The sequence below is a fragment of the Sciurus vulgaris genome (genome assembly GCF_902686455.1).
Source record: "Sciurus vulgaris genome assembly, chromosome: 2".
NCBI classification, from domain to species: Eukaryota; Metazoa; Chordata; class Mammalia; order Rodentia; family Sciuridae; genus Sciurus; species Sciurus vulgaris.
The window spans coordinates 188,330,202-188,344,507 of record NC_136462.1 but is presented as its reverse complement, the minus strand read 5'-3'; the positions used below and the strand labels follow the sequence as shown (position 1 = coordinate 188,344,507).

Genomic DNA, 14,306 nt, shown 5'->3' with positions numbered 1-14,306 from the left:
TGGCACACGACAGGCTGAGTGGCAGCCCCCCTGAGAGGCTGTCCTGTGTTTGGGGCTTCAGCACTGCGTGGGTAAAGAGATCCACAGCCGAGTCTCATGCCTGTCTTGGTTCCCAGAGCTGAAAGGGAAGCCAAGATGCAGAGAGGGAAACTGAGCCCCAGAGAGGGCCTGCCAAATGTCCCCTGGGCTAAGGGCAGAGTAGCCTGGAGGACAAGGGGCCTGCTGGTTGGGCAGCACTGGAAGAGGATGCAGGGAGGGTGCCATGCCAGCTCTCCAGCCATCCCACAGCCCTTCGTTCAGCACTGATGCTGAGTCCAACCCTGAGCCGGAGGCTGAGAAGTCATGGTGCAGCTCCCGGGCTGCTGGTGCAGGAGGGTGTAAGATGCTGCTCCATGTCTGTGACTCCACTCCTGTGAGAAGCCATCAGGGTGGCTGTGCCAGCCCTCTCCCTTCACCCCCCAAATCTCTGCCCAGCAGCCCTATGCGAAGTGCTCAGATGCCCTTTGGGAACTCAGTCCTGTAGAACAGACCAATGAGGAGATGACATTCCGCAGTGGCCAGCAGGGGTCTTGGCATCACACTATGGGCAGGAAGGGGCTGCTGGCCAAAGTTTCAGAAAGCATCCTTAAGGATCCTGTGAGTTTATCAGGGAAATGGTGCAGGATGGGCCTTCCAGGTAGAGGGGAGGGCGGGTGTAAAAGCCTGGTAAGGCTCATGCCAGAGTCCTGCCAGCAGCAGGTGGGAGCCCGTACTCCTGGGGAATAGAGAGGGCAGGGAAACAAAGCATGACAATAACGGTTCATGACCATGCACCTGGGCAGGTCAGGCCTGGTGCCCCCTCAGGTTCTGCTCTACCAACCTGGTCCCACTGAAAGGACTTTTTTCTCAGGGCTCTGGACCCCATTCTACCTGCAAACTTCACTTGCAGTGATACAGCATCCCTGGAGTGTGGGCCTGGGAGGGTGGGGAGGACTGCTGTTTTATACTTTTCCAGAAAGTCTGAGGGAGATGAAGAATTAGCAGGAGCCCACAGGAGCCAGGACAAATTACAGATGCAACACCAAGCTCCTTAGTGGCTTTTCCTGCTTGGGTCAGCCTCTGGGATCAGCCATGCCTGGGGTTGCAGGTTCCTGGCTGGGGTCAGGCCTTTTCTCAAAGGCTATCTAACAGCTGCTCAAGGTAGGGCCTGGGGAAGGTTTGATGGAGCAAAGAGCTGGCAGTTTAGCTCCGAGTAGAAGGCATCTTCCCACTCCATGTCCCTGGAGCCCTGGAGAATAGCACATATCCTGCACATAGTTAAGTGCACCATCAAGATTTGCAGAATTATGGAGAACCTCCAAGCAGCATGTAAAAGGTCCAACTCTCAGGCTTCCCCCACAGACTCCTGTATCCCAATCTCCAGGGGCAGGAGGCTGGGAAGCAGAACTGGGGACAGTGGGTCAGGGAGCTCTTTGCCCAGGCCAGTGTGGGAGGCGCTGGCTAGTTCAACAGGCTAGTCAAGCACTTCTCTTTTTGAAAGTGGGAGTTGTGGTGCGGGGGGGAATCCAGAGAGGGTGGAGGAATTTGCCTGGGGCTACCAGTGTGGGGCCGGGAAGTAACTGGGCCTCTCTCTGGTTCCACTCCACCGAGTGGGAGTTGGGGTTTGAGAGAGGCCCTATGAGGCCATAGCAACTCCAACCCAGAGCCCAGGCTCCCCACTTCTACAAACCCTGGCCATGGCTGACTTTCAGTAACTCCCCACAGTCCGTCCAGTTCAATCGTTGGGACCCCGACAAGAACGGGAGGGAGGGCTGCTATTGAAACAGAAGGAAAGCTTTGGCCAGGTAGCACAGTGTTCACAGAGCGGGAGCCCCTGAGCCTTTCTGGGTGTCTCTATCCCCTTCTTTACACCCCGGGCTCACATCTAAGACCCTGCGGCACCCAGGCTCCTCCACGAGATCCCGGCTTCCAGAACAGCAAAGAAACTGGCCTGTGGACTGTGAGGGACAACTGCGACTCTAAGCTAAGGTTTGAGGCTTTCAGCTTCAACCAGGTCTTTGTTCAGACCGGGAAGAAAAAGGAAAAAGAGCTAGCGGTTCTGTCTCTTAAGACAGGGAGGGGGAAGGCGGCCAGAGAGAGAGAGAGAGAGAGAGGCAGGCAGGCCTCATGCCCTGCCTGCTCCCCAACCCCCGCGTCGGGTGGGGACAAGAGAGAGAGATGCTGGGTGAACAAGGTGGGGGGGGGGGGCGGCTGGGCGGCTGACGAGGTGGTGGAGGGGGCGGGATTGCAGGGCGGTCAGGGTTAGTGATGCGCCCAGGAGGGAGTAGGGTGGGGGAGGAGAAGATCTTAGAGGAAATTCGCATCTCAGGGTGTGCCCGAGACCCTCCCCAGCAGCAGCCTGCCTCGGCAGCTTTGGGCAGAACGCCCCCACAGCCCCGCACTTCACCTGGCGGCTCAGCGCGAGTTGAGAGGCTGCTCCGTCTCCTCCTCTCCTCATTGCCCCCGTTCACCTGTTCCCCCACCCGAGTTCGAACGGCTGCTCGCTCTCTCCCTCCCCGCTCCGCCCCCGTACCTGCGCCCCCGCAGGACAGACGATGCTTGGCTGCGTGGCGAGGCGTGGGGCGAAGAGGCGAGGACCCTGCCGGTGGAGTGGGTGCGAGGGTGAAGCGCGTACGCGCGTGACTGTGCGAGCCGCCCGGAGCCGGCCAGCCCGGAGAGGGTGCGTGGGGGAGCCCGCGAGTGCCTGCCGCGGGCGTGTGCCAGGCGCGGGCGTGCGCGCGAGGGTGTGTGCGCGGCCGAGGCGGAGCGCCCGGGCGGGCGGGAGGCGACGGCGGCGTTAGGACTCGGGGGACACCGCCCCCCGGCCCCCGCGTCCCGCCCCCGCCCAGCCTCCCGCCTCAGTTCGCGCCGCGCCTCGGCTCGGAGCGCAGCGGCGCCGGCTCGCGGAGCCCGAACAGAGCCAGCTGGGGCGCCCAGCGGCGCGCACAGCCTGCGGCCGCGCCGGCGATGCGGGGCCGCCCCGCGCCCGCCCCAGTCCCGGCCCCGGCCCCGGCCCCCGCGGGAAGGGGCTGAGCCGCCCGCCGCCGCCCGGATGGCGAGCCTCGCCGCGCTAGCCCTCAGCCTGCTCCTGCGGCTGCAGCTGCCGCCGCTGCCCGGCGCCCGGGCGCAGAGCGCCGCAGGTGAGTGCGCCCGCCGGGCTCCCCTCTCCTTCCCCTGAGCGCCCGGGTCCCCGCCGCGGCCCTTGCGTTGAGAAAGTTGAGCGAGCTCTCCGAGGGCGCGAGCCCGGCTCCCAGCTGCCAGACGCGAGCTGCGGCGTCCAGGAGCGCCCTGAACAGCGCGCCCGGCCCCTGGCGTCCCTCGGCAGCCCGCGTTTCGCCAAGTTCCTCGCTTTACTTTCCGCCGGCCCCCCGGGCTGGAGTAACTTTCCGCGGTTGTTGCGAATATTTCCACTTGCTGCCTCCCACTTGTCGGAATCTGTCACTCGAGTGTTTGGGGCCGCGAGATGAGAAGCGGCATCGGCACCCCGGGGAGAACGTTCTCTCCCTGGCAGCTCGTTGGGCAGTGCGCGCTCTAACTGGGGAGGACAGGTCCCTAGCAGGCCGAGGCTGCCAGGGCGGTGGCTTTGCTTTTCTCCTCAGAGACACACAGTAAGCCCCAGTCTTTTCCAACACATGCTGCACCCCTTGGCTTGTCCCTAAACAAGCCGCTCAAGGTACCCATGGGAGTGTTTGTGATAACGACTGAGGCACCCTACCCCGTGCCTTTTATCCGGAGTAATGGGCACCCCCTGTTAAGGCCCTTCAAGTGGAGTGGCTTTGACCTGTGAGCCTGGCTGCTCTCGAAAAGTTCATATTTGGGTTCGGTCCCTAGGAAGTAGGGGAGCAGAAGTAGTTCTACACTGTGGGAGTTGCGCCGGTGTGCTCCTAATGCTGAGCTGACAAGTGCAAGAGACTACCGCGGATGGGGTCTTACGCAGCACCAATCCCACTGCAGACAGCTTCCATCCACAGCCCCTGAAGAGTGGGCGACGGAGGGAAGGAGAAATGGGAGGAAGTGATGCAGGTGTACCAAGTTCAAAAATCACCTTCAAGTTTCTTAGCACCCATTGGTTTTGGTGTGACCATGCTGAGCTGAGGTTACTGGGATCACAGGGGCAGGTGGAGATAAGCAAGCAGGACCTAAGAAGAGATTGTTTTTGGATTGCTAAGCAACGGCTTTGCCCGTGTCTAATGAGGTGGGGGATGAAACTGTGGGAAGTGTAACGTCTTTAAACCGGCTGCTTTTGAGGTTAAGAGCTACTGTAGTGACATTCCATTGGAAATGCGTTAGTCTCCCTGGCTTGATTCTAAAATGGAAACTGAACATGGGACTTCTGTGAAGGGGCAGACTATTTCCTGACTGGCAAGCAGGGCAAGGAAGATACTCCTCTTGAGGTGTGTGAAGCTGAAAGGCCAGCAAGGGAGAGGAGAGGGACAGCCCCAACACCATTCTAAAGATGGTGCACAATCCTTGGTTTTCCTCATTTTGGGGTCCGTGTTAAGTATACTGAGGGAGGTTAGGGAAGGAGGATGCTGGGGCAATCCTGAGGACCTGGGTATGTTTCGTGACTCAGATTTTACTCTCCTCCAAGACTTGGCTGGTCGATCACATCAATAATACTCACGCTCTCGCGGCAAAACCAGGATCCAGCGTATTCCACCCCGGGTCTCAGTTCTTGGCTAGCCAGCTGTAAAACCTGTGCGGACTCGGGAAGCTGTCCAGGGGCTGAACGCAGTCTGTTTCGGATGCTACCGCCAGGTGGCGCTCGCCCACAACTGTTAAAATGCAAATCTAGGTGCTTTCATCTCAGGAATAGAACTTCTTTTCAATTTTTAAATGAGTAATGTGTTTATTCAGCAGCCTTTTGTTAAAACATTTAGAGAAGTGTGAGGAGCAAGCACCTTTTCTTTGTTTGCTCTTCGGAACACATGGGAAAGAAAAGCAATTGTGGAGTACAGTTTGGGAAGAAATCTACTGTTAAGGCGCCATATGTTTCTTTTGGGTTACCTGAGCTGGGCGCCTTCTGCAAACCTACTATATATTTAGCAAGTGGCTGTATTTGTTCCCGGGGCTCCTTAAAGGAGCAGGATTAGTTTGCGTTGGGGATTTGGTGCATTCTAAGCCTCACTCATTTGTAGAAATGGGGATTTTCTGTATATATCTATCTTTTCCTTTTTGGTTTAATGCTAACTAGATCATTTAAATTAAATTTTCCAAGTTTCTGGATAAACATCTGTGTTTGCAGATATAGAAATGTTGACTTTTTAAAAAGTGGACTTATTTTATTCCTAAACACAGTCTTGTTGGAATCCAAATCTACCACAAATATGATGATAGTTCGATTTCCTTTAAAGTATCTTATTTGAAACTTTTGGCAAGTCTGGGTAAATAATGCATTTTAAAACTCAGTGGCGTGTTTTCCATATTCCTTTGATCTGAAGAGTCCCAGTCTCGAAAGCAATTTCAATTTGTAAGCTTACATCCAAGACATAGTTGGGATGATAGGTTTTGCTGTAACATGTTGGTCACGGTATCCAAAAGTCAGAAACAGAAGCTTGTCATCAAAAGGCAATTTCCTTCTTTACTCCAACATGTGTTTCATAAGCTGCGACAATTTTTGTAAGGAATGATAGAAAAAAAAAAAAAAACCACCTAAAAAACAAAACAAAAACCCCCCAAGCAAACAGATACATTTAAAAACTCATGTTAACAGTGTGGCAAAACATGATTTGGAGTGAGGGAAGAGGGAGGCAGGTAAACAAATAGATAAGGGGATAATTAGTCCATTTACTACTGGATTTCAGAATCTGTACATGGAGAACAAAACCAGATCTTAAAGGGGACTGACTTGAGGTTGCAGTTGTTAGCAATGTGGTCGTTTAACTGGATAATCACCGGCAGATACCTCTGGGGAACTGTTAGCCGTACAGTCGAATTTTACTTTCTGTTCTGGATTGCTTGATTTGTTTCCTAATAGAAGAACAATTAATGCGCGGTCTTGGCTTGGATTCTGTTCCAGCGACAGTCACAGACACAGTAAACCCGGAGCGTCTTCTTGCATTACAACCCATTATCTTTCTCCTTTACTTAAATTCCTTCTTGCTTGTCCTCACTACAGCTCCTGCAGCCTCTAGGCTGCCAGCTGAGATGGAGTCTCCGCTAGTAGTGTAACTGTCACCTTTCAGAGCCATGATCAGAGGACATTACAGCATCATTCTTTCAAGCACGGGATACTCCCATGACTCTCTGACAGTGTGTTGCTGTGGAAACAAGCACGATCCTACGTTGGCAGTGGTCCTTGATAAATATTTATTGATGATGATGAAGAGATGGCGGAGTCTCAAGGCGGCTGGGATGGGGGAATTTAGCTTAGAGGCAGTGTGGTTTGGAGAAAAGAGCTTTGGAGTCTGAAGTCCTTGGTGTGAATCCTGTTTCTGCCTCTTACTAACTATGCCAGTTTGGGCAAGTCATTTATCTTCTCGGATCCCCAGCTTCTCATCTGTAAAGTGAGGATAATTAGAGTTGCCTCGCTGGGTTCTGTGAAGAACCAGACTCTGTGCGGAGAGAAGATGCCTGGCGCAGAGTAGGCACTTTGTGCCCGAGGGGAACCTGGTCTGTCACTTGCCTTAGCATTGGTGAATACATGCGGGTGGGTGCCCTCGGTGTCCAACTCAACTGGGAGTTGACAGCAGCTTTTGGGGCTGATTTTTAGTGTTCCTCCTTTGCGGGGGCTCGATTCTCTATAACTGCTTTTAGAGAAATTTCCATTGACGATTTCCAACAGATGACATGAGTAAGTTTGGCCGTTCAGTGCGTTAGATAGACAATGTTTAGTTATAAGAATTAAAATTTTTAAAAATATTTCTTACTGGTGCACTGTGCTTATGCACCATAGTGGGATTTGTTGTAGTTTCATGTGTGCACACAGTATGACAATATTGGTCAATTTTACTTTTTTTAACTTTTGGATCAGGACTGTTTTTTTTTTTTTTTTTTAAAAAAAAAACACAATTGGCTATGGGTCCTAACGTCCTTGGGGATGTCCCCTGTCTTTCCCTGCCACACTTCCACGCATGTTCTTTCTTGCCTTCAGGTTCTGGGCCTGGCCCATTCCCATCTTTTACTGAACCTGGAAATCAAGTGCCTGATCTCCTAGTGCCCAGAGGAAGGAAGTGTTGTATACTTGGTAAACAAAGAATAAGAAAACCTATAGTGGGCTGTAACGTTCCAGTAAACAAATAAAAAAGCTACAAAGTTATTGGAAAAAACCACATTCAACAAGCATAACAGCATTTGCAAACATATCACAGAGCTGGGTCTAGGAGCCAGCATCGTGGAGATATTAGAAAACTGTTGGAATGTCTTATGACATCTTATAAAATGGATTCAAATTGGTTGGTAGAGGAAGAAAGCCACAGATTTTTTTTTTTTTTAATGGATTACTAACAATCAGATGCAGCCACAGGGACAGCATTGATCAATAGCATTGTGTCCAGTGAGCCAGGGCGACTGGCTGGGGTTGTGGGATTCAGCATCTGAGTGGTCTTGCTGGACGTGTTTGCCTATGAGAGGGTGAAATGGGCATGAGAATCCCATTTATTATCTGTGGACGAGAGTTGCCAGTTCTAAAGAAGATACAGAAGGTCTCAGGGAGGATTCTAGACACGAACCCAATGGACCTACTAGATAAACCAGGAAAAATGGGTATTAATAGAGCAGAGTGCTGGAAGGGTGAAGCACCCATTGAGAAATGGTGGTCCTTAGGGCCTCTTTTACCCCAAACGTCAGTGCTATTGCAGCTGGCCCATCCTAGGTGTGCACACAGGGAGGGGTGACTCACTAATGAATTGAAGGGGTCTTCAGAGTTACAGACTTAACTTTTATTCCCCACACTGGACTCAGGCTGCTAAGGCATGTCTGACACACACGTCCCCCATGCCTGAGTGGAACCCAAGGCTGTCACATTTCTTGAATATTCATCTTAAAATTTTTATCAGATGCTGGAGGGAATAAAAAATGATGAAGCCACTTTGGTAAGCAATTTGGCAGTTTCTTGAAAAACATACACTTCCCATAGGATCCAGCCATCCCACTTCTTGGAATCTGCTCGACAGAAAGGAAAACATATGTCTACAGAAAGAACATGAATGTTCATAGCAGCATCATCCATAGTAGCCCAAAGCCGAAAACAATCCAGATGTCCATCAGCTGTTAGATGCGTCCAGGAGGATGCTACCAGTAATAGAGAGGAATGAATGACAGACACGTCCAACCTCCTGGATAAACCTCAAAAACATTATGCTAAGTGAGAGAAGGCAGATGCAAAAGACTTCTCATAATGTGAGCTATTCAGAGAAAGCAGATCTGTAGAGACCAAGAGCGGATCCGTGATTGCCCAGAGCTGGGCATGGTGGTAGGGGTTTCCAGCAAGTGGATGTGAGAGAACACTTTGGGGTGATGGAAAGACTTGAAAACCGGAAGGTGACGATAGGCGAGTAATTATAGATTTACTAAAAACCACAGAATGAACTTACAACCAATGAGACTTCATGGAATAAAGCTGTTACATTTTTATTTGAGCACGGACCTTGGTGCAGGCTTAAATATACATCGCAACTCCCCAGAGTACTCATGGTATAACCTTGAGAGGTCAAGTCACAGTTCTGAACCTCTGTTTCTGCATCTGTGAGGCAGGAATGCAAGCGCCTTGGTGCTGTCAGAGCTGGAGGAGATTCCTGTGCGTTGTCAAGCTTGGTCCCTGGCACAGAATGGACACTCAGGAAATGGCACCATGAAACCTTATCTCTGGTCAGTTTCCAAAATAGTTTGTTGCTACTTGCGAGGCAAATTGCCTGCCCTTGTTTTTTTTTAGTGCCTTTAGATTGTGAATTAAATCTCTAAACTTGCATTCCCCTCTCCCATGCCCATCAATTTGGCAAAAATTAAAAAATGTAAGACTATCAAGTTTTGGCAAGGATCTGAGCAATCAGGTGGCTTTGTTCACTGTGGAGTAGTGAAATGGAGACGGCTTTGTGAATGCTAACTTGGCAATGTCTCTTAAAAATGAAGACGGGCACACCTTGCGCCTGTCGGGCTTTGGTGGGGTCTGAATTGCTGTGGGGAGAGGGTGGACCACGCGTTTGTTTTCTCTCTCCTCAAGCTGAGGATGTGGAAAGGAGACAGAAGAACCGACACGCTCCAGGTCGGGAGCCGAGGGAACATTTTTTGGCCTCTTGGGTTCCAAGGTGAATGGCTGCTGGAGGGGAGCCAGCAGCTGCACCCCGGCTTTGTGGGAGTTTCCTTTGACACTGGGCAAGAGCTGCTCTCTGACCTTGACGTTTGCAAGCCTTGACCTTTCTGAGCCGCAGGAAGCTCTCCCTCACCCCTGGGAGAATGCCGCCCACATTGTCCCTGAGCAGCCTCCCAGCTCCCAGGATGCTGGGCTGCTCGTTTCTTCTCTACCCTCCCAGGACATGGACCTCTGTCTTGGTCCTCCTGAAGTCTGTCCCGAGCTCACAGCCCATTTCTGCCATCTTCCTGTCACTCACACTGGGAGGTTATACATTCCTCCTGCAAGGTCTCTGTTGCTGAGTGTGAATGAATGAATTCAGGAAGGAATTCACATCAGCAAGCAGGATTTCTTTTTTAAAGTGCTTCATGTTGAATCACCATTGTGTACCTGTGGCCTTGGATGGTCTCGACTTCCTCGAATTGATTATAATTAGGCTTTTTTTTTTTTCCCCCAAATGATCACTGGCTAGTGGGAGCTCCTCCAAACTAGGTCTAGACACCCCTGCCACACGTCTTAGAGTATTTTTCTATGACAGCAGGATGGATCTTCAGGTTCCCTTCTAGTTTTTTTTTTTTTTTTTTTTTTTGACCCAAATATGTAGTCAGTTATTATTTAAAGAGTTCTGGGGACATCAGGATGTGGGATGTGTATTTGTGGTGTTTCTTTTGATCCCTGGCCTAGAACAGGGCAAAACAGGGACTGCCGGCAGTAATGGGGTGGAAAGGGAAGCCGTTTTAAAGAGCATGCGTTTGTGATCATTTATCTCTCTGATTTTCTCAAGTCGGTGTGAATGTGAGAACTTAATAATAATTTAATTAAAAATAATTTTGTCACATTGTCATACTCTCTACTTAAATTAGCATAGGTAGCCTCGAGGTTGATGTCAGCATTTCCTTTTTCCTTGAGCTTCTTGGGCTTGGCCTCTACATGTCCAGGTCCAGTGATAGGGCTGCCCATCAGCCTGTTAGTGTTCCTTGGTGCCAACTTCTGGAAAAGAAAATATAACCCTTAGTCTCATTGCAGACGTCTATACTGACTTCCTATGGCCGTACAGCAAGTGACTGCACCAGGGTTAGTGACCTAATTACCTCACCATTTCTTGGGGTCAGCAGTCTGGTGTGGCATTGCTGGGCTTTCTGGCTCCGAGCCTGTCACAGACTGTGGTCAAAGTGTCCATGGGGCTGCTGTCAACCCAGTGGTAAGGGAGGATCTGTTCCCCAGCTTGCCACGTGGTTGCCGGCAGGATTAGGTTACTCTCGGGCTCTTACTTGAGTGCATTGTTTCTCACCAGCTGTTGGCCAGAGGTGGCCCTCAGTTCCTTGCCACATGGGTCCCTCCATGGGGCAGCTCACAGCCTAGCTGCTGGCTCTATAGAGGGAAAAGGCAGGAGAGTGTGAGCAGGGTGAAGGTGGAGGCTACCATCTTTTGTAATAATCTAATTTTGGAAGTGACCTCCATTACTTTCGCTGTGCTGTTTGTCAGAAGCAAGTCACTAGGTCCAGCCCACACTCAAGGGAGGGGAATCACACAATGGAGCCATATTAGGGTTCTCCAAAGAACTGGAACCTATAGAATATATAATAGGGTAGATAATAAGATACATGTGGGATATATGATAGGATATATAATGTAAATTTATTTTAGATTTTGTTTACACTGTTCTGGAGGCTGACCACGGCCGTGATCTGCTGAGCCTGGGAAGGTCAATGGTGCAAGTCTTAAGAGCAGGGGAGCTGCAGGTGTAAGTCCTGGTCTGAATTGGGAAGCCTGGGAGCAGCAGTGCAGAAACCTTGGGGCAGGAGAAGAGGGATGGCCCGGCTCAAGCAGAGGTCTTCTGAGGCCATCGGTGGATTGGATGAGGTCCACTCACCCGGGGAGGGCCATCTCCTCTACTCGGTTCATCAGTGCAAGTGAGGTAACGTTTTGCCACCTATCTGACATCTCTGGGTCAGTCAAGTGACTCACAAAATTAACCATCACAAGCATGGATTGCAGGGATCACTGGGGACCAGTCAGGGGGTCCCACCCACCGCAGGAACCTCAAGGAAGAGGCCGATACAGGAAACCTGAATGTAGGACAGACACAGGGAAAATACACAGGTAACCTTTGGAGTGCCTTGGAATCTTTTAATTCTCTTTATTTGCGGGGAGGGCACCAGTGTGAGTACCACATGAATCTTTCTTGGAAGGAATTTCTGAATAGAGAGACGGTCTCAGAATTGATTTAGTGCACATTTTTTAAAAAAAGTTAATTAGGAGTAGCCAAGTAAAAGTGCATTAGTATGAAGACCCATTAGACAACTTTTCAAACTTGGACCCCCTCACCAGGTTTTTGTAAGAATAAAAATTTGTACCCTAGGGTCTAGATTTCATAAGAACCAATTTCTGAAAAGCAGCTATAGATGAGGGTCGTTATTTAATCAAGCTAAAATTGAGTATGTTGTTACCTGTCGATAATCCCAAGTTTTAAAATTAGCACTTATGTTCAACCTTTCTGATTCCTTTCTAGAGGATCTTTTTTCCCTACTGTAAAAAAAAAAAAAAAAAAAAAAAAAATTAACATAGAGGATTGAATAAGTTATAGCGATTGAAAGGCTTAGTGTAAACATGCAGATTATCCGAGGGATCAAAGCCTGTCCTGCGGAATCCTGGGTTGAGCTAGGGTGGCCCAGTCCTCCCAGAGGGAGCTCAGTCACAGCATGTTGTCACGGTGACTGTGCTTAGAACCCCAGGATCCTCCAGGGAAGGATGCTTTGTCAAAACCCAGAAGGGCCAGCCTGACCCTGGACTTTCTGGAAGGGTCCTTCTCCAGGAATTTACCAGTTTTCTCATATTTCACCATTTGTGTGTGTGTGTGTGGGGATGTTCCAGAGGTCCCCTCATTCTTCACTAGCAGTGTCTGCATTTCAGCAGGAGAATCACAGCTTAAGATGGTCTCAGCCCCAGGACCTGAGAAGCCATTTCCACAAGGTGACCTTGGGGAAGAAGTACTCCAAAACACAGTATGTCCTCTGTGTTCCTTGTGGAAATGTTTGGCTGGCCTTCACTTTGAGAAGCTTGATGTTTAGAGCAGTTGCTCACCTATTACCCATCCCCCTTCCCGGCTGGCCCTGATAACTTTGACTGTTGGGTGCAAGGTACCCTTTCTGGTGTGAGGAAGGTGGGGCACAATGTTTCTAGGTGTCTAAGTCAGGGTTGTTGTGTGCAACCTGCACAAATGTACATAGCAGGCCTGGGTCAAGGACCTTGCTCTGCTCTGCTGCACCAGCTTTGAGTTCAAAGCCATTTTGGTGTCTGGTCCTTCTCTTATTTTTAGTTTCAGAGCTCTGGATGTCTTTTTTTTTCAGTTGTCGATGAATCTTTGTTTATTTATATGTATTGCTGAGAATCAAACCTAGTGCCTCACACGTACTAGGCAAGACTCTACCACTGAGCTGCAGCCTCAGCCCTGGATGTCTTGGCAGTTAATCTTTGCTTTTTTTTTTCCCCCATTGAAAATTTACCACCTCTTCAACTTTTGCATTCTTTTTTCACCTATTATTATAGGTGGGTGTATTGATGTTGAGGGGAGTGGTTTTCCAGTTTAGAAATGGAAACTTGAAGCCAAGATTCTACACTGTCTCAAATCAGGGATGGGGATGGAAGAAATGATCAGTTATTTTCCCAAAGCTTCTAGCCCTAAAGAACCTGGGCATCTTGCCAGCCTCCTCCCTGTATCTCAGCTGGCTCTAGTTCAGGATGGTTATCTTCCCCTAAACAAAATCGTCTGGAACAAAACAGAGGCCAGCTCTCTAATGCTTAGGTTGCATTGTCTTGAGGCCATTTTAATTAGATTTACTAAGGAACTGTGGAAACTACTGGAAGAGAGGAAACTTCTAGTTTTTAACTATTGAGATTCTCCACTTCAGTGTGCAAAGCCCTTCACTAAATCCAGTTACCGTGCTAAACTTGCTTCTAACAGAAGTTTAAAAAGTGTGTTTTTTGGGGGTGGTGGTGGTGGTGGTGGTGAGTGTGTGCTTATCAATGTCAATTTTCCAATTTAAAGTAAGACCTTTAAATGTTTCACTCAGAGGGTGCCAAGTTCAAAAGTAGTATTCCTGGTACTTGACTCTCTCAACATCATTTTTGGCAGAGGGAATGCAATTAATTTGAACAAATTTCAGAGATCTAAGGTCATTGCCACCTGTAAAAAGTATATACATATTTTAAAACAATTTCTTAATTTAAAACTGTAGCTTGGGACAAGTCTCCTACTTGGTCACTTGTAAAGTGAAGTAGACGGAGTTGGCTTTCTCACCTTTTTGTCTGTACCGCTTTCCCACATATAAAACAATTCGTGTGCATTTACATTTCCTCAACTATAGTCTCTGTATTGCTATTGCTTCTGAGAGAATTGTCTTAGTGAACCCCAAAGTATTCCTCAGTTTGAATCCTGTTTCCTCTCACCTTTCAAAATCTCAGCAGCTGTCATTTGTCCTTGAAAAGTCACTGACCACCTCTGGGGCTCTAGGAGTCCTTGGTACCTCCTTATCCCTTATCCCAGATCACCTTTTCCAGTGTTGATATCAGAGGATTCTTCTGTGATCCATAGATTTTTTGGACTCCAACCTCAGTCATTTCCTCCTTTTGGAGATCTTTAGTCCAACTCCTTGCTGTAGTTCATGTAGAACATTCCAGAAATTTTGCCTTGGGCTTATTACCTTTGGCTTAGACCACTTTCATCATGTGTTAGGTCCCCCTCGTTGGAGGAGGAACAGTGGCTAAATTTCATTAGATTCAGCTCCTCCTACAAAAGTACTCCTATTTCAGGACTGTTGGACTCATTGTTCCCTGTGTTGGCATTCTGGCCCTGGTCCAAAATCTGTTTTTGTGTACTCTTTGTGTCTATCCCACTCTGAAACCAGATGCATAATTTCAGATGGGTGACTGATTATTTAGCAGAGACCTTGAAGGTATTCCCAAACTTCTGTAAGTTCTTGATTTATTGAACCAAAAA

The 14,306-nt window shown here is 49.3% G+C and overlaps 1 protein-coding gene across 10 annotated transcripts in view; it reads left to right on the top strand.

Moving 5' to 3' along the window:
* The first annotated feature begins 2,898 nt into the window (after positions 1 to 2,898).
* The window catches only part of PTPRT (protein tyrosine phosphatase receptor type T), a 1,026,485-nt gene continuing 1,015,077 nt past the window's right edge, over positions 2,899 to 14,306 (top strand). For all 10 annotated transcript variants that reach the window (XM_079126897.1, XM_079126896.1, XM_079126893.1 and 7 more), the window contains exon 1: positions 2,899 to 3,158. In XM_079126897.1, coding sequence (XP_078983023.1) covers positions 3,071 to 3,158 — 88 coding nt within the window. In that variant the 5' untranslated portion in view covers positions 2,899 to 3,070. The remainder of the gene's footprint in view (positions 3,159 to 14,306) is intronic.